The following is a 26,068-nucleotide window of genomic DNA, read 5'->3' on the forward strand; positions in this document are numbered from 1 at the left end:
GTTACATTATGATTAGTAGCAAATTCCAAATGGAATTAAGTATTCCTCTGCTTAAAACCTCTTCAGGTTCCCTGTTGTCTATACAATCACATTTAAATTCCTAGCCTAACAGGCCTTTCGCATAGTCTCTCCAGCTACTTACACCACCTTGTGATACATATGCTGAATCTTACTTAAGACTTAGCTGCTGAATCTTAAATATGCATGGCACTCTCATGACCATGAATGTCCATGTGCTAGCCTTTCTGCCAAGAATAAAGATGAAGCTCAAATGTAAAGTCTTTTTTCTTTTTAACAATTGGAGGAAACACAAGCAACAGGACAGACTGGACAAAAGATACAATTTTATGATTCTGAGGAACTGTCTAAAACCATGCGAGGATCACCTTATTAGTAGTGATAACTTGATTTCTTCTTCTTTTCCAAATAGGCCCTATAACTTTTATCAGGTATATCATATTGTCTGCCTTCTACATTTTTCCAATACATCTTGTAAGTTATAACGTAAGTATGGAATTGTATACTGAGGTTGCTTCCGCCCTCACTGTGCATATCCAATACAGAGTTTTAATAAAAAATTACCTCTTAGAGATGCAAAAAAAAAAGAGGAAAATACTGCTAATTAAAGTAAAATTTTTAGTCTAAGAATCTCTGTTGCCTTATGTCAACAAATAATCTTTTAGTGTATGCACTGAACTAGAGTTTAAGTTTTCTAGAGCAAAGACCATTTACACACACACACACACACACACACACACACACACACACAATGAATGATCAGCACCCAACAAATGTCTGTTGAGTGAATGAGATCAAAAAGAGGGCATATAAAGGACATTAGCAAAAGCTCTCAGGATACACCTAAACTAGACCATATACCTAAAAATGACACTTTACTTGATGATACTTTTAGATAAATTTTAACTTTCAGGGTGAACTGGCAGAAGAGGAATGATAAATTGTTCCAAACGTGTGGCCTATCATGGAAAAACTTACAAGTGAGTAAACAGAGCAGAATAAAAAGAGCAGTGGACTTAGCTGAAGTGAAAGAAGCAGATGGAGAAGTCCAGTAAGTAAAGGTAAGTGGTGTATGAAAAGGAAGTTTGGCTGAATATTTCTCTAAAAAAGCAGTCGTTTCCTTAAGCATCCAATGACATCTCATTTCAGAAACAGAGGTGATTGAATATGAAGCCAATTTCAAGTCATGTAAGAGAAAGGAGCATAGAGAGCACTGCAATTTAAAACTGAGTAAGTCTTACAACAAAATGGTAAATGGAGGTATGTCTTTAATAAAAACTTGACAGTGAGGTCATCACTGGGTTTTCTATTTAAAGTGTTTCACAAAACAAAACAAAACAAAACAAAAACTTAAAGTGTTTCAATGAAGGATAAAGAATATACCTATGTAGTGATGACTAGAATCTTGTTAAAAATCAATGAAGAAAATACAAAGGCAAGGAGCGTATTATGGAATTCAAGCCATGTTAATTTCACCAAGGCTGAATCATCCAAACATAGCCAGAATATGGATATTTTTGACTAGTTAAATTAAAAATCTGCAAAGAATTACGTGAGATAGGAAAAGAGTAAAATCAGTTTCTCAATCAGCAGGACTGTACTTTACGAAAATTTCCATTAGCCATAATTACGAGGATTTTCCATTAACCTTGACATGAGTTAATTTAAAAGAAAACAAAACAAAACAAATAAAACCCCAAAGTTGGAAAGTATTTTCCAATACAGGTTAGGTTCCTCTACTTGCTAACCCAAATCAAAATTGTGCATGTCAATTTATATTATTAAAAAGTCTATTTGAGTCTCACCTTGTCCACTCTACCAAAATGATTAACTAATTAACAAGTGTGAAATCACAGCCTGGAATTGAAAAGAGGTGAAGACGTAATTATATTGAAAAATTGACTGGTCTGCTTCATAGTCAACTAGCCCAATTGTGAAATAAAAGGTAAAAAAGATTGGGAGCAATTTAAATAACTTTAATAATGTACCTTGTTAAAAATATTACTTTGGCTACAATTAAAGGATTTATAGTTAATATTAGAAGTACATGCATTAGCGTGTATTTGGAAACATCATAATCTATATTTTCTATTGAACAGACTAAGTCTGGCATACATTGCATGGTTGAAAACAATGATTAGTGTAGAACTTTGGGGAAAGATGTGGAATATTTTTTATTAGATTCTAACTTGCCAGATTTAGTTTCCATATTGCAAGTGTACACACAAATGGGCATCCAGGGATACACACGTTTTTTTGCTATTGATGAGATCAGGGCTGCTTCATAGAAAAGCTTTCTAAATAGTCTTGAAGTGAGCATTTGGATGAAATCTCCCATAGGACTATTACATGTGAACTGTAGCCTTTTAATAAACTCATCCTTTATAATTTGAGGATAAGTCAATTTTAGTAATTTTAATACAATAAATCTAAACAACAACTGAAGAACCTAACCTGGTGAAAGTCAAACTATTAATACATGGAAATCACTTATGGTTTTAGAATGTTAAGAGTCTCCCAGATGAGAAGTTTGCACTGAATTTATTTAAATAATTATAACTCCTTAGTTAATGCATAAGTATATACCATGAGAACAATACTGCACGATAAACAGATATTAATTATGCACCAAATTTGAAGCTAGAACTATAACAGGGAAAATAATGCACTGGACAGTTGTTCATTTATTATTTCATAGACTTTCACGATAATGTAGAAACTCAATAACAATAAAACAAATCAGTTTGACTTAATGTTTAAAAAGATTCAGATCGTTATTTCTAATAAGGCCTTTTAAAATGAGTTACAAGAGTAAATTGTAGTCTATTTTTTTTTTAAAGATTTTATTTATTTATTTGACAGCCAGTGAGAGAGGGAACACAAGCAGGGGCAGAGGGAGAGGAAGAATCAGGCTCCCAGTAGAGCAGGGAGCCTGATGCGGGGCTCGATCCCAGGACCCTGGGATCATGCCCTGAGCCGAAGGCAGACGCTTAATGACTGAGCCACCCAGGTGTCCCTAAATTGTAGTCTTTTGTATTGTAATCCAAAGATAATTATCTGAGCTCTAAAATATTATTACATATTTGTGAAATTTTTCTTAACCACTCCAAATATTATTTTTAGCATTTATAGTCCTGACAATGTTATTCCTGAATTCCTGTCTGGTTGATAGGTGCTAGCAATTTGTGCAAATGTAGGCAACTTCCTCTCAATTAAGATAATGTGGATTGAAACAAGTTTCTTGAAATCCACATGGGAGAACAGACAACCTACATGGTAAAAAGTCTGCAAACCTTATTATAGAAAAGAAAACAGGACTATTTAGAAAGGAAAAAGAAAAGGCTTGTTGATAGGACATGAGAGCTGTCTCCAAGTAACTGAAGAGCTGTCATGTGGAATTGTGGTTCAAATTAGAATCCTATAATTATTCATTCATCTAACAAGTATGTATTGCATCCTTCCTATCTGCCAGACATAGTTCTTGGCATTGGGCATATAGTAGTGAGAGCAAGAAAGACAACATCCCTCTTATAAACCTTACTTCAAATGGCCAAAACAGAAAGATAAACAAGTAAACAAATACGTGATCGAGAGCATGGTAATTTCATATGGTGGTAAGAGCAGCAAAGAAAAACAAAATACAGAAACGACCAGGGAAATGTGGCACAGGAAGACTGAGTTTTGACTGGTCAGCCCAAACTTCTCTGATTAGGTGATTTTTGACCTAAGAACTGAATGAGAAGCAAGAGCTATATGTATAAGATCCAAGGGCAGAGCCATTCCAGACAGAGCAAACACTAGCAAAACGGCCTAAGAGAGGGAGGTCCCTGCCATGTTGGAGAAGTAGAAAAGGCGGCTAAAGAAAATTGGCACAGAAAGAGACTGGCATTTGACAATGGATGGACAGTGGATTCCCATAAGGTTTTATGATTTTTTTCTTTTTCAAGTTTTTATTAAATTCTAGTTAGTTAACATACAGTGATATTAGTTTCAGGTATAGAATTTAGTGATTCATCACTCCCAGAAGGCTTTAAATCAAAAGTCTCTCTCCATGACACTATATATAAAACCAGAATAGAAATAAAATCATAGGCGTTGTTCTGCTTGAGGTAGGGGATAGAAGGCCCTCAGTGCACCTGCTCTGCTGTACTCCAGGTCTCTGCCAAACACTGATGGAGTCAAACTGCCTTCAATTTAGACATAGAATAACAAGACACAGAGAGGGTAAGTTAGAATATATGCTATAGAGGAAAGCATCTGGATTTGTATCAAATAGACCTTGATTCAATCCTGGTGCCATGGATGTCAGCCTTTGATCAGAGGAACTATTTCCATCCTCCCAAATCCTGGTCTGGCCTTGTGACTTGCTCTAACCAACAAAATGAGGGTGGAAGTTATATTGTGCAATTTCTGAGCCTCAGACTCATTATTTCCACTCTTACGTATTTAGAATACAGTCACTTTGTGAACAAGCTCCGTGCAGTTTCTTTGAAGATGAGACCATATGGAGATCCAGGCCCAGTTATGCCAGCTGAGGTCCCAAGCACGTGAATAAAGCCATCAAGGACCAGCAGCCACCAAGTCTGTCAACTAACTGCAAATGCATGAGCGAGAACAACTAATGTCACATGGGGCAAAGTCAAGCCCACCCAGCTGCGCCCTGACCAGATTGCCAAACTATAGAACCAAGAGCAGATTACTTGTTGTTTTAAGCTACTAAATTGTGCTTTGATATGCAGCAAGAGATAAGTAATACAGAAATTGGTTATGTTTGCTAACATAACAGAATCTAAAACATGTGGCATTGGCTTTCGAAATGAGAGGAGGGCAGAGACCTCTCTTGGAAAATCAAGAGTAGGCTGTTAGTAAAGGCTGGAAAAATGGTGAACAAACTGTTAGTGGTGGCTTGAAATGCAGTGTGAAAATTGTTATTGGAGACTGGGAAAAGGGTGGCCTGTATTATGTAGTGACAGAACAATTGGCAAGAATATCTCTGGTGATAATTCAGAAGATAGAAAATGTACATAATGTATGTGTGGATATGACTAAAAGAAATATCTAGACCAAACACTGAAAGTGTCAGTTGAATGTTTCTACTCAAGAATAATAAGGTACTGTAAGAGAGAAAATAGCCAAAAAAGGATATATTTAATTTGCTAAGCAAACTTAGAGGAAAGCAAAAGGGCCCAGGACTTGCTGTGTTAGAAAATAAAACTATTCTTAGTATTTTTTCTACCAGGAGGAAAAGATTTTCAAAGTAAGAAATGACCTTAGGGTAAAGATCACATCAAGAGTGTTGCTATGTGATCCTTTGTTAAGATTTTAGAAAGATTTAGAGCAGTTCCTGGTAGATTCTCTCAGATAGACAATATTGATTCTAAGAATCTTAAAGACATTGTGCCACAGCAGGAAGACATATCCAAAATGGAGAAAAATCTATCTCAAAAATAATTATGAATCTGGCTTTAGGGCATGTAGTCAACCCTTAATAGAGTCAAAAAGTTTTTAAGAAAGTTTTCTGATGACATGACTAAGAACTAGGACTAAAAGGGGCAATTGAAATAGAGAGGATAGGGGTTCTCAACTTTCTATGGCAAGAAATAGGTTGAAAAAGTTACTCAACTACCAAGAATGGCCATTAATGGCCATTTCTTAAAAAAAAAAACAAAAAAAAAACAGAACACAGCTCAGAGGACAGAATAAGAGCCCAGAGGACAGAGCCGATAGCGGATAGGAACAATGGATTAGGGGACTATTACCAGGGAGCAGAATGGGGTCCTACTCAAGGAACATCCTCTTGCCTCCCACGAGACAACAGAGATAATAAAGAGATGGAGAGAGGGACTCAGCCATCTCAGAAATTACAGGAATCCAGTTGAGGGTCCATATGTATGAATGAGGCCATGTTGCCATTCCCTGGGCATCCCTCCAACTGACTGAAAATGCATGAATGAGCCCAAGTGACACCTTGTGAAGCAGAACTGCCCACATGAGCTCAGCCAAATTGTCAACATACATGATTGTGAGCAAATAAATAATTATTATTCTAAGTCCTGGGCAATTGGTTTAACTTTCTCACTCTATCATATGAAAAAAAACTTAAAAAATACTATCTTATAAGGATATTATGAAGATTCAAAGAACAACTTTTGAAAAACATTTGCCGATGTCTGTACTTTCTAAGCACTCAATAAACGGTCAACAAATTATCAATAATGATAATTCTAACAACAACAATGTAAAATATAGAACAACTTTACGCAAGGTAGTGATTTAGAAGCAGCTTTGGACAGACTGGCCAGGCCAAAGTTGTTTTCCCTAGATATCACTGCCTCTCCATACTTGTTAGCCTTTCTCTAGGGTATTTATTTACTCGGGGGGGGGGGAACCCAAAACACCATATAAAAATCAACAATTCATTTATGTTAATAAGTTAGACTAATTTATTCCATGGTGTCTCTGAGGGCAGAACTATAAAACATGGATGGAACTTTTGAGAAAGGCCAATCTGGGGTCAATTAAAGAAGATACTCCTAAAATAGGGTTTTCCATATTTACAACAGGCTGCATTGCCTTAAAGATCTAGCATATTTCTTGTTACTAAAAGCACTCCAAAACAAGTTACATTTACTCTGCCATAGCTATTGACACATAAGCTTAGATAGTTGGCCAGATGATTTTTATTTCCCTTCCTAAAATTGTGCACTACATACTCTGTTTTCTCAAAAATTCTTTGTATTTTAAAGACTCTCAAGTCTTAAAACACTACCCATGCATTTAAAAACTCCACTGACATTTTCATTTTCAGACATGTATAGATGCACTACAGAAAGCAACATGGGATATGAAAATTTTAAATTGGCCTTTTCTCCTTTGATTGAGATCAATACTCAGAACAGTCAATTTTTTATGTGTTAACTGTCTGTTCATATGACTGGGAAAAAAAAAGAAACTCAATATGCTTTTGCCAAAAATCCATTTATTCATTTATTGATTCATTTATCCAACGAATTTTTATGAAACATTTATCAAACTCTTCCTGTACACTAAGCATAGGGTTATGAGGTATAAGGTTGTATTTTATGGAAAAGGCTGCTATCAATACTTGATTCCAAAGAAATAATGAAGAACCTTAAATATTTCTCAGTTTTTAGTTTTTCGTATTTTATGTTGAGATACTCACTATATGTGCACCTGTTTGTCTAATCATCTGATACTTATTAAAACAAAATATATGCATTCAAGATATCTTCTTACTAAAAATCAATCACAAGTTTGTTCTAATATCTATACTACATAGCTTAAAAATGAAGTGAATTTTTGCCTAGGTTTGAATTTGATTTGGAAAAATAATAAACACTTCTGAGTTTATCTATCTATGTAATGATAAAGATACACGCAACTTGCAGTTACAAATTACATATTTGTAGTATATAATATGTAGATGCCTGAGAGAACAAAATTAATGATATAATTCACAAAAATAAAATCTTTTTATCTATTCCAATCAGTATAATGTGGACATAAGTCAGGAGGTTCTTTTATGTGCAGTCTAAATAATTTTTAATATTACCAGTTAAACAGAGCATTTCCCTGGCTTGTCATGATAGCTTAACTTTAATTAAGCTTGACATTGATTTCTCTCCCACCTTTTTTTATCTAAACATGAATGCAATATATACTTATATGTAAAAAAATTTTTTAACTATATCTTCAATATCATTTTATGATGATATTTTAAATATCATCTTTATAAAACATAAACAGAATCTCAAGAAAGGTAATCTCCATATTTTGGGACATTCTAGGGAAGAATGATTTGGGAAGGAAGAACATAGTTAATGAAAGCCATCTTTGATGTTATTTAACACAAAAGCAAACACAGATCTTTTTATATTTGACATTAAAAATCTGATCATTTGCCTCCCTAAAGAAACCACGTACAGCTTTTATACAGACTGCACAGTAAAGAATAATAATATTTCTGTTTACTGAGATATCAACTGGCATTTCACTGTAAGTCAATGGTCTATCGTTGCTACAGCATATTAGACCTCAATCTGGCATCTACAAATGTCAAGAGTATAAAAAAAAGTATAGGATGAAAATCAAAAGCATGTTCCGAACTCCCAAAAAAATAAAAAAAAAGGGAAAAAAGTTCACCTAAACATATTTGCTGGAGAAATCAGTGCAATATTCAGCTGCCAATCTAGAAAAACAACGAGGGAGCCACCCTGTCAGTAGGACAGGATAATAAAATTTCCAGCAGATGTTCAGGCAGGGCTCTAATTTTTACTGAACTCCCTTGGTAAGCATTTAATTTCTTTATCATATGCAGGCTCGGCAAATTGTACTTCATCAAAACTGTATCGTGAAATATTAATATTTCATATGATAACAAAACTTCATAGAATAACCTTTGTCATATTAAGAGCATCCAAATTTCAAATGTCAAGATTCTGAATTTTAATACATTTTAAGTAGATTCTTGAATTGGCATAATAAATTATAATAAGGCTAATCTAAATTGGTATGCTATAATGTCACACAAATGTATAGTATATTTAATATTTTAATAGATGTCTTTAGTAAGAGGCTGCGGGGAAAACGTGTTTCTACCTACTGAGTTGTATGCTACAACATTTCATCAGTCAGAAAGCACAGACGCTCATAAGACAATTTCACATTCACAACAGGTTTAATCACTAATTAGGGACAATATAAGAAAACAAAACAAAACAAAAACCCTAGATCTCTACGAAGCAAACTGACTACTTTGCAAAACAATGTATGGGAAACAATTGCTTTTGAAAATGGCATTATATAAGCCCAAGGTGGCATCATTATTTATGTCATTATAATCTGCAAAAATACACTTAAAATAAGTCTTTGTACCACTATTGTGTTCTACGCACCATCAAAGCAAGTAACTGAGGGCTTCCTAAAGCCCCCAACATTATGTTTTATATGCCAAATTTAATTTGCATTTGCTCCTTACTCTCCCTTTGAACCAGCATCACAGACTTGTGAATTGATAGATTAAATTCAAATTGGAGGTTTAGAAGGAAGTTAGCTTCCACATTTATTTCTGCTGGTGATCCTAATAAAGGCAACTGCTCCTAGGTTACTGAAAGAGACAGCATCACAAATCAATGCATGTCACCAACAGAGTAAAGACAGATGTCTCTGATTAATCAGAATTCAATTTTTTTGCAAGCAAACAGCAAATTCAAAGCAAACACTTTTTTCCCTACAGTTCTTCACTTGTACCTGATTAGCCACCTATTTCTGTTTACATATAAAATTTTTAAAACAGTGTAACTAATGTAATCATTAAATGGTATCAGAGACTCAGTTTTTCTCAACGGATTAAACATTTGATAACAGCTTCTGAGTTATTCTGAAAGGATGAATTGAAACAAAGAGAAATATACTATCAATATGCTACAAAGCTATAAACAATTGATTAATGATATTCTAAAGCTAAATCCAGTAAGTTCTGGTTATTCTTACACTTTATTTAACCAAAGTATTTCTAAACATTCAGCCAATTTATTCGAAAAAGAACCTCCCGTTAGTTATTTAAACCAAAAAACATTTATGAAATTTTTTATGCCCTGGTTTTTCTAACTTTTGAGGATTCTCTAGATTTTCTTCATCACACTTAAACATAGCATCTTGTAAAGCTGTCAGAATAAGACAGCTGTAATGTTTTAGCCATACTAATGCAAGCTATTGATCCTAGTAAGAGGAGAAAGAAGGGGAGAATGTGCTTAATGGGGCATATTTGTTCTCTATTATTTTCTTTGCCTACGGATAAGGCTGATTTAAATAATGATACACTTTTCTCAGTCACTAGATTCACACATTCTTATACATTAATTATTACTAACTACCAGTTAGTAGTAAATACATTGATAGATTCAGCATTTAACATTTTATCAATAAAGGACTTAAGAATGTTAAATTCTGCTGTGCTTTTCTAATTCAAAACCATATAAGAATGCAACCTTCTATTGTATAATTCATATTACTTTAAAAACATGAATTTATATGCTTTGCATACTTCAAAGAATTAATCTTAACCGTAATATGTACTTTATTTTCTACTAAGTATGTCCACTTATGAAGTATGAAGTCATAATGCCAAATTAAATTCAGGTATATGTACTTTGAAAAAAGTGACTGTATTTAAAAATTCAAGAAGAATCTTATTACCAGCACAAATGAGGTACACAGAGTGATATTTTTTGACATGAACTGGGTCCCAGGATTACATCCAAGCCAAATCCATAGTCTAACTTTGAGTTCAGGCATATGTCCTCATTCACACACATCCAGAAATCACAAAATAATTAATGCCAAAAAAAGAATTCATGAGTTTGTGATTATTACATGAAATAGCTACTTTTGTATTATACATATATTTTGATGCTTCCCAGACAAAACAAAATGGGAAATACACGCCCTTCCATGGGACAGAAAGATCGGAAAGAAAATAAAAACTAACTTGTACTAATAGGTCTTGTCCAGGAGTTGAGTTACTATTATTTCTTGGTCAGGAAAATCTTGCCATTATAATATTTATGCTCTAATTAAAGTACATCATAGACATTTAAACATGACTTCAAAAATATTTTCTTACCTTATCAAGAGAGAAAGTTTTGGTCAGGGCAAAACCCCATCCAGCTTCAAAAGCTCTTCGAATCATTGATGTACTGGTAGCTGGAGTTGCACTAGCAAGACCAAAAGGATTTATAAACTTCAGTCCAGCCATTTCCACACTAATGTCCACCAGATCAATAGGAGTGTAAAAGAGGGGCAGTTCAGGCTTGGCAGAAACTGAAGCTCCATATTGTGACTGCAAAAAACAAACAGTCAATAATTGTTCTTGCATCAGATCTGATTTTTCCCATATAATCTTTTACAAAAATCACTCCAATACAGCACTCGAATAAATATAGATTATGTTGGTCTGTTTACAATGATGAAAACTGGCAAAAAAAAAAGTCAGCAGTGAACTAAATTCACATAATATCATCTTTTCCTAATTTAGAAGGCATTATAGAGAGTATTACCAGAAATAAAATCAATTAAATAAACGAAAAACTCTATTGAAAACATAAGGAGATTCAAAAGGGAAAAATTTCAGAATTTATCTCCCTGGTCCTATAAACCAGCTTTTTGTACTTAATTTGTGGAAATGTCTTTAGTGCTCAGAGATATGGGCAACAGCAAGTCAGGAGGCCTAAATTTAATTTCCAGTAGTCTCACTTCTGTTATGAGATTTTAGGAAAGCCACCTAATATGTCCATGTCTTTTTCTCCTCTACCGTTTTCAGTAGAGCAGCAGGAATGCTGGTTGCCTAATTTCCTACCTCACAGGGGTATTGGAAAAGGCAGGAGATCATAAGCCACTGGAAGACAACTAATTTGGAAAGTGGGGAATGTACTCATGTGCAAGAGGAGAGTTTCTTTTTTCAGAACCCAAGCTGGTACCAAAACAGTTAATGTCAGGAAACCTTCAACTGGTTCTCAAAACTGGAAAATTACCTTTGTTAAAGGAACGCTGTGATGACGTTACCTTGCATTCTGAAAACACTTAATGCAAAGTGCATGGCACACGGAAGAGTGTAGGTACTTGCTAAATGTTGTCTCTTCCTCACTGGGGAGGTTATTAAAGATCTCATCATGCCTTTGGTTTATAAAGTATCTCTGTCTCTTTCCTTTTCCCCCTCCTTCCTTTTCTCTCTGTTTATCTCTGAAAGACAAATAATACTGGCAAATATAAAAAAAGGATGAATTTTCTAAGCCAAACTGAATGGATAGGGCTAGTTAATTCCAAAGTAAGAACTCCTTTCCCTTGTGAACCATCACTCAAAGGAAAAGTTGTTTGAGCATAACTTTAATTTTACAGGAGTGTGTCTTATGTAGATAAAAATTGCCATGACTTGCATACAAATTATTTCTGGACCTCCACCATTTATAATGCAAAGTAAAGTTCACTTAATATGTAAAAAGGCATACAACTTGTCAATTGAAAGACTAATGTGTCTCCTGGATATCTACAAAGAGGTGCCTGATCACATCAAAGCTTCAACTAGGACAGGCATCTTCTGCCAGGAATGTTCTGGGTTTCAAGGTACATTTCTGAATATTGGTCAGTCCTTTTGTGAATATAATTTCTCCTGTCCTCATGTGGAATTGTAATACTATTAACAAGATTAGCAAAGACAAAAGGTATAATGTTTAATATAGGGAATATGTTAATTTGATCTGTGTGTGTGTGTGTGTGTGTGTGTATGTGAATTTGTACAGGGGATACAAGAGGGGAAAAACATCTTTGATGTGATTTTCTCAGCTGTGTAATCATAGTTTAAATCGCATCAGGCAAATTTAGGTTAGACTAAGGAAGACTTTCCAGACACCATGGACTGGTCAACACTGGGAAAAATATAGATGTACTTTTCATATCTGAGGAATCTTAAAAATTTCAGGCCAGTTTGTGTCTGATGCTAATAGCAGAAATGCATATGGTTCCATATTCTTATTTAGATAAATGACACTACTAGTTTTCTTCTCTTTTTAAGGTTTTGCACTGAAATATCTAATCTCTTCAATCTTACAGATGAATTTGTTTGTTATAATCATAGCTATATGGCATCAGGCAACAGCCCACGGAGGCAGATATAGATGTATAGTTCAACTTGCATTTCTTAATTTATGTAGTTTAAAATAAATAAGGCATTGCCCTGAAATCCTTAAGACAGTTGCTGCCTTAATACTAAAAAGGGAATGATGTACACAAACTTCGCAAGATTTTTCTTGAGCTTCAAAACAAAAATACAAACCAAAGCAAACAACTAACAAAAAATAAGCACACACATAAAACTCTTTCAAATGAGAAGTATAGCTTCTTATAAAATATGCATTTTTTTATTGACAAAAATACTACGGATATGTATGCATATATGATGTAATCTAGAATCTTTATTTGTAATAGGCAGTTGTTTTTCATATTGCACATGCAGGGTTTTTGTTTTGTTTTGTCTTTGAGACTTTTTACCACAGTGTGGTGCTACAGCAACCCAGTCTGTCCAACCTCCTAATTTACTCATGCCCAATGTATGCTTCCTTTTCTGAAGTTTAAAAGCCTGTTCCCCTCTGTACCCTTCCTCAGACAACTTAAGCATTTCAAATTTCAGCTCTCACCATAAAGCTAATTCCTCCTAAATCCCATTCATAACCTTCAAACTCAGATTTCCAAGAGACTTCAAGACTTTTGGATATGGATATTTTGCTGTTACTTCAAACTCAACTGCTTCAAATTCTATCTCATATTCTGTTCTAAAGAATACATTATCCAGATTTTCAATTTCAGACAATACTATTTTTCCAGTCATCCAATAGTGTTAGTAAATAACAGTTATCATTAACAGCCTAGATTATGTTAACTATACTGGAATTAAAATTAAAAAAATTAATTTAAAAAAAGAAAGAAACAACTTAGATGTTGAGCAATGAAGATTAGTTCGCCAATAATACTACTGTAAAAAGGAATGTTATATTGGCATCAGACTGATGCAGAAACTGATATAAGAAAAAAAAAGTACTGACATGAAAGAGTGTTTATCCTGTATAAGTGAAAAACTGGTGGTTTAACATTATATGTAAGTCAAAAGTTTTCAGTAAAAAATAAGGAAACAAATAAATATTCAATATATATATTTATTATAATAGTATATGTTATTTTGTGTATTGCCATATGTCACTCTGTTTACCAATCTATCATAAAGAGTAAATATTAATATGTTAACTAGTGTTATCTGAACTGGGTGGGACTGGGATGGCATTTAATTTTTAAATTTTTGCTCATTTTATCTTTAATACTTTCAATACTGAACATAAATTAATTTATATGAAACAAGTAGAATTAAAGGTATACTAAAACAATTTTCTAAAAGAATCAATGAAAAACCAGTAAGTGAAGATCAAGGTAAATAGATGACTTGTTAGCTTTCTCCACAGATTGTCCCAAATCAATCCTTTTAGCTATATTTAATATTATACATAAACTTAAAAACATTTAGAACTAGAACAATCAAAAAGATGACCAACCTTAAAAGCTTTATTTTATAAAGAGAAAACTAAAGGTAAAGGAGGTTAAGTGAGTACCTATAAGTTATTCAGCTAGGGGCAGAGCCAGAATAAAGTGTGTATTTTTCTATTTTATTGGTCGATTTTCCTTCTACCACCTTAAGCCATCTCTCAGAAATCAAATGTTTCAGTCATTCTTCCTCAAAAATACTCTGTGCCGTCCTGCCTCTGCACCCTTTCCCATTCCATCTCTCTTCTCCACCTACTATAAAATTTCCCAAGCTGAAGCACTTCCTGGCCACTGTAGATAAATAATTTTATCTGGACTACTCCTAAGGCATAAAAAAATAACATTATTTCAATTTCGTAGTTACACTGAAAATATTTGGTTATATGTTTAATCACTAATATGCTAAAACTTATCCACATATTCAGGAAATCAAATTCAAATTTCTTTTTCATGGCATATACTGATTGCTTCCATAATGTAATGCCCATGAATTCAGACACAATTCTTAACATTTATACAAAATTATTTTTGCTCATGTATTTATTGAGAGCTTGGCGTTATAGAGATGAACAGAACAGACAGGTCTCTGGAGCTCACGAACAGAAAAATGCAAATAAAGCTACCAAACAACCAATGACACACAGAATTAAAACCACAGATAGTTCATCACACTGCTACATGTCTCCATGCATTACTTCATGTATTTCCACCGACCTAACATATAATCCAAGTCTTTCTTCACCCATCACATGACTATTCATTTTTCCAAACTCAGATCATTCATGCCAGTATATGCTTCCTGGGGCAGTTACTTAATACATTCCATATCCATGTCTAATATATCCATACTGTCATCTCTGCTCTGCTGCAATTTAAAATATGCCTGTACCTCAGTAGTCATCATACTGGGCTGTATATGCTGATTTTCTCTTCAAACAGAACATAAGCTCCTTGAGGGCAGTGATCATATCTTATTCAAATCAGTATCTCCATTAGAATTAGAAATATATGTAATATACGTAATTGTATTATATACTATATATATAAAATACTCTTAAAGGCAACTCTGCCCCCTTAGAGACAAAGGTAAATAAAACCGCTTTTCCACATGGCAACCCTCAGATATGTTTTAAAGAACTATCATATTCTTTCCAAATCTCCTTTTCCCCCAGGCTAAGCATTTATAGCTTCATAATTACTTTTCATACACAGTGCTTTTCGACATTTTCATTGTCCTTTGTTGGATATCTCATTTATCTTTTATGTTCTGAAATTGAGAACTGTGCTAACATAGTTGAAAGGGTTAAATACAAGAACCTGAATTTATGTGATTTCCTCTTTCCTTTCTCTTTCTAAAACAGGAACTGTCTTATAATCTGGACATTACCACGATTTCTTTGGTTGTTCAAAACATACCTAAAGGAAACACACAAAAAAAACCCAAAAAACAAAAAACCCTATAGAATCAAAAGAGGCTAAAGTGATAAAGAATTGAGAGGAGGACAGAGGGGGGAGGAAAAGATAGAGATTAAGGAAAAGTGATATGTGGAGCAGATTTTTAGAGTGTAAAGGTAATAAGTGATATTTCTTCTATAGAAGCCATCGTCAGACATTAAAAGACACTGCAAATGAGAGGGATGTCTAAAGATGACTTTTTAGAAAGTTTGCTTTTTCCCTCTCAGAATTTTTTAAGGGGAGACTGAGTGAAGATTTTAGTCACTTAAAATTCCATGTAAAAAAATTATCTGCATGACATGCATAAACCATGAGAGGTCCCAAATTTATATGGGTTACACTTAAATTTTCTCATTTCATTTCCACCTACAAAATCCTTCAAGGCTCTTCACTACCTGCAGAAGATAGCACCAGCTCCTTAGCATTATGTAAGCCTGGCTGTGATCTGGGCTCTTCCCCACTCCCCACACTTTCTAATCTCCTCTTTCACCCTTTCTAATCTCATCTGCTACCACTCCCTCACAATATTTTATGCTTTCATTTATTAAACTACTTATAATTTCTCAAACAAAACAATATCATTAATGTGCCTACACATTTTGAATCCCCCCCACCCCCGCCCAAATGTCCATTTCTGTCTGGCTTTTCTGCTTTGAAAATTCCAACCAATCTTCCAAGACTCAGTCCTGTTGTCATCTTGACCACGAAACTTGCCTGCCTATCCACAAGCAAAGTTTTTCCCTTATCATACTTGTTTGTTTCCATGTATGTGTCTCCTACCTAATTTAATTGAAGCACCTAGCATAAGACTTGGCAGAAAGATGCTCAAAATCTTAGTTGAATATGTCAGACTAGTGACCTTTACTTAATCTCTTTTTTACATCAGTCCCCAGTAAGATGATAATCACTTTACATGAAATCATCATCAAATGAATTCCAGATATATATTCCATTATTCTATGATTCTAATCTAGAGTAACATTTAACTGTTACCATTGGAAGACTGTTGAGTTTAGCAAAAGCACTAAAAAGAATAATTTAATGCAATGGTAAATAACTATTCTGGGCAATTAAGTTACAAGGTAAATGTATGTATTCTATATCAGGCACAAACTGACAAACATTTACTGACCTCACAATTTTGCCAGGAACCAGTGCAAAATGAAACATTTTTCTGCCCCACATGATTTTTAACTTCTGGCTTAGAATGGATTTGTTTGATTGCAAGCAATAGAAACTAGCCGAAGCAGCTGTTAGGAGCGAGCATAGAGAAGCATCTCATGAAACGCGGGAATGCAGCTAAGCCTCTAGGAAAGGCTGGGGATCCTCATGGAAAGCAATATGATCTGTCTTTCTCTCTCTCTACTCCTCTATGTGCTTCTAGTTTATTCTTCTGTCTCTGCCAACTGGCTTCCTCTGATTCTTTACGCAGAATGTTTGCTATTCTATAGGACCAGCTCAGTCCTTTTTAACTCTACATATTAAAAACAATTGAAGAGTTTTAAAAATTCTGATGTCCTGGTCAGACAGACTCCACACCAATTACATCAGAATTGCATGGAGTAGAGCTCAAGCATTAGTAGTTTTTGAATACTGTCCAAGGAATTGAACTGTGCATCCAAGGCTGAGAATCACTTCTTTAGCCATGTCAATGCTCCTCCTAATTCCTAAATCTCAAGAGAGAAATTCAAGTTTGGCCATGATCACATTACATGTTTACGTTATTAAAATAAATGGCTACCAGGGACCTGTTCAAGAGAATAAAGTATTATTATAAGATGCGCAGATACTCTAAAAAGTTCCCATATGGGGACTTTTATCTGCTTATACAGTAACAATTCTGAGCCATCATTACATTGTCCAAATATCGAGGCCTAGCACACTTAATTTATTCTCACTAAGATACTTGTGCACTTGTAAAGAGTACTAATGTCAGACCCAGTGAGAAGTGTTTTGTACTTACTCTCTCCTTATGATCACAACTCTTCAAATTAGACATTATTCTCCTACTGAAAATGAGGGAAGTGAGGCTCAAAGAAAATATGCAACTTCTTCAAGGATAGGAAGCCAATAAGTAATAGAGCGAGACTTGAATTCAAAGCTTACACAGCCTACATTACATCAAGCTGCTCTTATTTACATAAATGATATTCTTCTAAAGTATTAATGTCCTCAAAATTGGAAACTGATCTGAAAATTATTCACGATGGTTTGATTGAACACACACAACATATGTAAACACATAGAAAAATCTACCCTCAAAAATAAAAAGTATATTCCATTCAGATAGTGATAAGATAATCAAGTATAATGCCTTTCATTTCAGAATGAAAATAAAAACAAATACAATCTTAAACAATAATGGCCTACTATTTTATTATTACATTATTACTCTCTATCACTGGTATTCTCCTACTATACCTGGCTGGGTCATAGAATTATACACAGAGAAATTTGCATGTATAATGACTATGTTGTTGAGGAAAAGCAAATCACATCATAATTATGTATCCCAATTGCATTTTTCCCTAATTTATTTTACTAGAATGAAAATTTAAAAAAAAAAAAAACAACACTGTTAAAAGCAAGACTATTGGTAGTGTTATATTTGATTGAAGAAGAGAAAATAACTACCACTACGTTCCTTCCAATTTAAAATCATCAGCTTTCACTTACTCATTTTATTTATATTTCATTGTGATGTAACTACAATGGTCCCTATCTTGGGGTACAGCTGCTCTAGAAGCATCCATTCTGAGATTATTGTAAGGCAAAGAATAAATAACATCGTATAGCTACTTAGGACTAAATTAATTCATAGGCTGGATTTATGCATTAATTAACTCCAGGTCAGTTACTTTGCCCTTTGAAGAAATATCTATTGAGGGGAAAAACTGGCAAAGCAGAAATTAATTTGGATTAGCTGCTTCCATGGTGGAAAAGCCTAGGTAGAGTGATTACAATTATGACATAAAAATCAGATTTCATTTTTCATTTTGAGAAATTACTATTTGTAATGAAAATTTTAGAAAAGATATGAGGCTACAGAAAAGTTTCTAAAAAATAATGATCCCATTTTATTCACTTCTTTAAAGGATTATATTCACATTGCTCTTAATAAGATATTTGTAACCTGATTGCAGAATTAGGCTACAAAATAAACATTAACTCAAATCCATGTGATCTTTTTCTTCATCTAAACTTGACCTCCACCCCCAACTACCAGCTCTTAAGCAACTTAAGGTAGTATCATGCAAAAATTCCTCCTCTTCAACAAAAAAACTATTCCTCCCCCAGTTTTCCCCACTTACTTTATGACACTACCATTCATTTAGCTTAAGCCAAAAATCTGTGTATTATTCCTGATACTTCTTTTCTTTCATTCCCCATTTTTCTTCTACCAGCAAATCTAATGACTCTATCTTCAAAATACATGAATCCACATACTTCTATCTATACTTATTGCCATAATTATCTCTTACTGGGATTATTTCTTACTGTTTTTGCCATTTTCCTTGCCTTCTACTAGAGTCTACTCTTTACTTTGCACCAGACCCTTTTAAAAACACAAATTTGATTGTTTAAAACTTCTCATTTATTTCTCATTGCATTAATATTCAAACTCTTATACCTCTCATGAACTGGTCCTGTCCCCCTATCCAAATTGACCTTTTATGCCACTATCTATGTTAATAAACCTATCAGTCACATATGACTTCCACTAAACTCTATCTTTCCCTGGGTGTTTGCAATTGTTATTCTCTCTTCCTAGCATGCTCTTTTTTTAAATCCTTGTTTCCATTTAAACTTTACTCCCACTGCCAGTTACCAGCTCTTTTAGCAACTGCTATGGACTGAACTGAACAGTATTCCCCCAGAATTCATATGTTGAAGTCCTAACACCAAAGTGATATTCTTTTGAGATTGGGCTTTGAAGAGTAACTTAAAGTTAGATGAGGTCATGGAGGTAAGGCCCTCATGATGGGATTAGTAGCTCTATAAGAAGAGACACATGTGAGGACACAGTGAGAAGGCAGCCATCTACAGCTAGGAGAACTCTCACCAGAACCTAACCATGCTGGTACCCTGATCTCAGACTTGCAGCCTCTAGAATTGGGAGAATATAAATTTTGAGTGCGTAAACCACCTAGTTTATGGTACCTTGTTATGGCAACCCGGGCTGAATAATACAGCAACCTAAGGTAGAATCACCATAAGCCAAGTGAACTTGTAAAATGTGCTTCCTAAAGCTCATGTGTCCCATGATCTAAAATGTTTGTTAGCCACTTTTGATCTTTTCAACGATATTTATGAAGTGTTTACTCTATGGTAGGCATTGTGACCAGGTGCTAAAAACATAGCAGTAAACAAAGTATATTTTCTGATCTAATGGATTTTCCATTACAGGGTGATGATGAGAGAAGGAACAAAAACACAGGTGTGTGTGTGTGTGTGTGTGTGTGTGTGTGTAATGTTGTGATTTATAATTAGAAAAATATATTTGGTCTTCATCCTGTTTCTAGCTCCTAAAGCCCTCAGAATTTCCTGAGTGATGAGAACAATGAAGGTGTCTTTTTTATGGTAGTGGATGAAAGCACCTAAGAATGGGGGGTCGTTGTCAGGAGAAAACACCACAGGGTTGGCAGGTTGGAACTTTCTGTCCCATCCTCTTGATCCCCTGACCTCCTCGGGCTGGAGGTTGAATCAAGATTTAATCAATCATGATTATGTAATAAAGCCTCCAGAAAAAACCAAAAGGACAGGGTTCTGAGAGCTTCCAGGTTGGCATACAGGTGGAGATCGGGGAGAGAGGTGTGCCTGGGGAGGGCATGGAAGCTCTGCATCCTTTCTCCATACTTGCCCTGCACATCTCTTCCACCCAGCTGCTCCTGAATTACATCCTTTTATAATAAGCCAGTGAGCTAGTAAATACAATGTTTCTCTGAGTTCTGTGAGCCACTCTAGCAAATATTAAACCCAAAGAGGCAGTCACAGGAACCTCTGATCTATAGCCAGTTGGTCAGAAGTACAGGTACCAACCTGGACTTAGGATTGGCATCCTGAGTTGGAAGAGGTCATTGGAACCTCCAATCTACAGCACATTGGTAAAAAAACCAGAGGTGGTAACCTGGGCTTGTGACTAGCATGTGAAGTGGCAGGGGAGGGCAGAAGGAGGGACAGTCTAGCATAACTGTGCTTACTTGTGGGATTTGATGCTATTTCAAGGAGATAGTGTTGGAATTGAGTTAAATTACAGAATATCCAACTCGTGTTCCAAGTATTGCTTTGCAGCAGGGGGATCCCCTACCCCCTCATAACCATACACTGCAATTGTGTCCAGGAACCCAAAATAGTGTGTTTTCAAGTGGCCTCTCCTCAGAAACAGAATGCAGAGTACATGTGGGTTAGGCAGTAATGGGCCAGGGGCAGGGTACGTTTTCATTTGGTGCCCACGGAGGCTTCTTTAATAAAGTAACATCTGAGCAGATGTGAGAAGGAGGTGAGCAGAGTCATGTATATACCAACAGTTCTGGTATACTCTCTGACTCTGAAATGAATGGTTCAATTTATCAATTGAGCTACTGCAATAACATTGGTTTCTTTTACCTTCTACTAATTATAATATCATTCATTAAGAAAATAGCACATAGACTATTACACAGAGGCCCTACGTCATAAACCCCAAAGGGTCTGGTGAAAGGATAAACTAGTGAATTTACTTTGAGAAGTGGTTTGTAAGTTAGCTGAGGACCCCACCCCCCACAAAAATAATAAATAACATGTTGACAAATTTTCAAAAGTGTCAATCAGTAAGGTAACAATTGCCATCTTCACAGGCCCAGTGGCAAAGGTGGTGACACTGCCGACAAGATGTCAATGACTAGTGTAAGAAAAGCCTGGTGACCAGCACAGGGTGGTGCCTGGCAGCAAATCCATGTAGCACAAAGAAGTCAGCATGATCAAGGTGAGAGTGATGAAGGTAAATAAAAGAAGCTGACATTTAAGAAAGGTGACAACAGCAATGTTAAATATTAAGACTTGGAATAAAAAGCTCAAAATTGTAAGTCAACAACCTACCAGGCAATACCTGCTTTTCTGTTAACCTATTAACCCTTGTATTTCTGGGAGGACAAGTCACTGAAATAGGCTAAGGTGGGGATGGGATGCAGGGAAAAACTAATACAGTCGCTCAGATGTTACTTCTGGACCCGAGACAGGTCAGTCAGGCCACTCTGAAACTCATTTGTCCCACCTTTAAAATACCTCTTGTAAAGAATGGTGGCGAGGATCACAGGGGAAAAATCATAATGCACTGGTATGCTCATTTCTACTCTTCTATTTCCATGATAACTGTACACCACCACCTATTTGAGCAGTCTAAGTAGTTATTTATCATCAATGAGCCAAGTGAATTTGTACGGTCTGCTTTGTGTGCCCCATAATCTAAAAGATTTCCTCGGCACATTCAATTTTTCAGTCATAGTTATCAAGTGCCTGCCATAGGGTAGGCATTTGTTGGTCAACCAGCTACTATCAGGTAGGCATTTTTCTAGGCACTGAGGATACCAGAAAACAAAACTGACAAAGAATCACCTTGAAGGCTACATTCCCATGGGACCATGCAGTGCATGACAAGGGATCCAAAAATGAAGATCATTCTGAGGACCAGTTTCATGGTTTATCAAAGTCCAGGGCCATTGTTCTCCTCCTGTCTCTGGCACAGAGTTCTCTGATGAATGGCAGAGACTTACCTATGTGTTCTGCCTTCCATATGCTCGACTGAAGCTTACCCAAAGGACATGGGGAGGACGGGGCAGGATGATTATTGAGAAGAACAGTAGGGCTGAGAATGAAAAAACCTGGGTTCTAGCCCCAGCAGGCCATACTATCAACACCTTAACAAAGGCATTACATTTCTCCCATTCTTTTCTACAGATGCTATTGCTGTCTTTATCTCTTTGGGGTTCTTTAATATTTTAAATATCTTTCAGATAGTTCTATTATGGTTCTTTTCTTCTGAGTGAATTTTCCTATGAGTTGAGTTGAGTCTTTTAAAATCTGTTCCTCACCTATCTGACCCATATGTTAAGTGGTTGAGTCAAATATTTCCAGGGCCATAGCCATCTCAACAAAATTTAGCATACGTTTTCTAATTTGTAAAATGGGGAAAAAAATAGTTACTCTGGCAGGCATAATTTAGAGTATGATGTGAATGTTAAGCCTCTAAAAAGATAATCAACATAACAGCTATTTGATGAATTAGATTCTTTATTTTTAACATATATAATTTGGGTTTCAGAAGCATAAAATACTATAATCTCATATTTTTTATGGATGAAGATAGTGAGGCTCAAGATAACGCATCTGAGATTTTAAACATTTTTAAGTCCTTGAGCTGAGAATTCCACCTCTGTGACTACATTGTACTGTCTCAGAGCCGTAAGTGAGATGACCAAAAGATAATGTGACATTTCCAAAGGTCCAAAGGCAGAATTAATGAGTAATTAAGTCAGGATTTGAACCCAGGTCTCCTGGCCTTTAGGCTTTCATTATACCACCTGTATCTAGATATTTTCAATTTAATCCTTCACAGCTTGTATAAGACTCAACTTTACTAAATCACTGAATGTAGAGGAACAAAGTTCTGATTAAAATTTTTGCATTTAAATTTCCACCAGCAAGCTAAACATTCTTGGTGCTTTGTTCTACTGTGATATTTTCATGAGTGCCACACAGCCCCAGGCATCAAGGTGTTGATTTGGCATGGAATTCGTGACACCTATAGCCCATTTGGACCAATTGACCTCACAGTGGCTAATTTCTTTCATACTCCCTCAGCACCTACTGAGGTCAGGTTCAGTATGGCATGGATCAGATTTTTCAGTTATTTTTTTTTTAACCATTCTAATCGTGAGTTATCTACCTGAAGTAGCAATCTACTGCTATATTGGTAAGGATATATTCTGCCTTTATGGAGACAATTTCATTTTAAATTACTTTTCAGGTCAAACACTGCCATTTAATAGAGGTTTGGAACCCTATATAAAGTCAATAAAAGGCATTAAAATCACTTATTAGTCATGGTATTTTCTTTCCCTATCACCAACTAGATAGTTTCATTTTCATAGCTCCATTGGATATAGGCTCATTCCTATTTCTTCCTTGATTTCCTTTTACAACATATAGATGTTATAAAAAGTAAATCCCCATTCATACACAAAAAGCTACACATTTTTACAAACAGAAATTTTAATAGAAAAAAGTCAAGCTTCTGATCCTTAATAATTATTTTTAAATATTTATCTAGGGAATTCACAAAAAATTAATGTGGCTGAACCATCAAAAAGGCAAACTCTATAGACAGTCTATAGGGCTTATTGTATGCTTATTTATAAACACTTGAAACGGACTTCATTTTTCAATGACTCTAAGCAAATTTAACTTCACCACTTCTCACTGGAGGGGATAAAAATGAGATCGCATGCACTTTTGATTCTAGTTCAGTCTAAAGGCACAGTTTACCAATGAGAAATCAGGCTGAAGTCATTTCAATACCGTGATCCTGACCAAGTGGAAAAACTTAGCATGGAAACAGCATTTAGCCATGACATACTTCAATATTATTTTTTGGAGTCTATCATTATCTCAAACTGAATCCATTATGATTTAAAACTGTCTTTTTATTGATATTCATTGTTTTTCAACCTCACAGTGGCCAATGATTCATATCAATCTTCTTTTAACATAGGAATTAAAGAGTTTGCAATATATCTTAAACTGAAGGACACTTTTTCAATAGGTCTCAAGATTTTAATACAGTTGTCATTTGAAAAGTCTTACCTCCTCTCAGTTGGAGAGGGGTTTAGAAAAGAAGAAGCCAGCTCTGTCGATAAGATCGTTTTTATCTGAAGCAGTGAAGGATTCAAAAATTAGTATGACATATCGATGATGCCTCTTTTTTTTTTTTTTAAGGCATTTTTATTCTCTAAGTGCAGGAACACTGCAGTTGGCTGTCAATCATTAAACCACAAAATGAAGTCCTTTGCCTGGCAAGGAGATCTGCAACTATACCAATACTGGTAAACTAACCACCAAATTATAGCCTTTTCTCTTGCCTCACCCAGATTTCACAGGGGCTGCACACCCAAATAAATGCCTCTTGGCTACCCATTCATCTAACAGCTGGAAAGATGACACTTGACATTTGGAAACTTTCCTGTGAAGATTGCTGCAAGGCTTTCCCATTAGCTTCCTGGTGAGACTGTAAGGTCGAATAAGCTGCCTCAAAACCTGCAAAGGGTAACGGAAATGCTCTAATATTAAGCCTGTGCAATTTAAATTTCTAATTCTCAAATCATAGTTCTTCAGATATTGTAGAAACCACTGGTATATTTCAGGGCAAAAGAATGCCTTTGAAGATGTGAAATTAAAATGATATTCTAAGCAATGATAATGATAACAAGTGTCTTCAAAGTTGGCACTGAAGTTTTTCTAAGCCACAGAGATTTGGACATAGATAAGTTCCTCCAAGTTTGTTTTCTAAAATCCCAGACTGCCATATTTTTAGCAACTGCTCATCTTTGTACAGAGCAGTAATCTTTAATATGAGCCACGGTAGCTATCGTTCTTTACATTTTATTTTCGCAACATAAAAATTATCAGAGATAGCTGTAAAATCCTTACAATCCAACAACGTGGGTTCTTTTTGAAAATCAGTGAGCCTGCTATAAAATAAAAATGTAAATATTCCATTATGAAGAAAATGCTGTGATCTTACAAATCTTTCAAGTATAAACATATGCCTTTGTCCTCTTTAGAAAGGTAATTCCTTTAAAAGAGATCCCCAAATCAAAGTTTTAATAACCTGACTGTTCACTGAAGATATTAGAAAGACAAAATCCCTCACATAATCTCCAACCCTAAAAGTGGCAGAAGGTGAAAGATTTCATTTATTGATATGAATGCACATAATTCAATTAACTTTATAGCAATGATCCTTTCTCACTGTGCTCAGTTTTTAATTCCCCATCTTCAAAGTGTCCTTAACAATTTTCTATTCTTGTTTGTTAACTCAGTATTTCTCATGTGAAAGATTGACAAGAATGAATAGGCTTCTAGATGTTCAGTCATATGTCCAAATGTAGATAAAATTAATAATATGATTAAAAGGGAAAAGGAAACATTTTAAAAATATATGCAGAAGGGCACTGAAGAAACAGGAGACATGAATGATGTCACTTTCAATCTCGAATTAATCACCATCTGGGACTGAAATAACTTTTTAGAAGTCAATTTAGTGATGTTGCTCATTAGCAACAATGACATAGGGATTCCTATGGAGGTACATCTCACTGCCTCAAATCACAAACTAACACAAGGGCAAGCCTAGCCACCCTAAGCCATTGCATCAACAAATCCACCAAAAGAAGTCTCAGCTCCAAAAAATGGAATACTTAGCTATGATTGAACTCCTCCTTTCTCCTCAAAC

The 26,068-nt window shown here is 35.1% G+C and overlaps 1 protein-coding gene across 5 annotated transcripts in view; it reads right to left on the reverse strand.

Annotated features, from left to right (window-relative positions):
* Nucleotides 1-26,068, reverse strand: part of DPYD (dihydropyrimidine dehydrogenase) — a 966,631-nt gene that overhangs the window by 540,854 nt on the left and 399,709 nt on the right. For all 5 annotated transcript variants that reach the window (XM_034653966.1, XM_034653962.1, XM_034653963.1 and 2 more), the window contains one exon: nucleotides 10,664-10,879. In XM_034653966.1, the coding sequence (XP_034509857.1) occupies nucleotides 10,664-10,879 (216 nt within the window). The remainder of the gene's footprint in view (nucleotides 1-10,663; nucleotides 10,880-26,068) is intronic.

The sequence above is a fragment of the Ailuropoda melanoleuca genome, chromosome 2 (assembly GCF_002007445.2).
Source record: "Ailuropoda melanoleuca isolate Jingjing chromosome 2, ASM200744v2, whole genome shotgun sequence".
In the NCBI taxonomy this organism is placed as follows: Eukaryota; Metazoa; Chordata; class Mammalia; order Carnivora; family Ursidae; genus Ailuropoda; species Ailuropoda melanoleuca.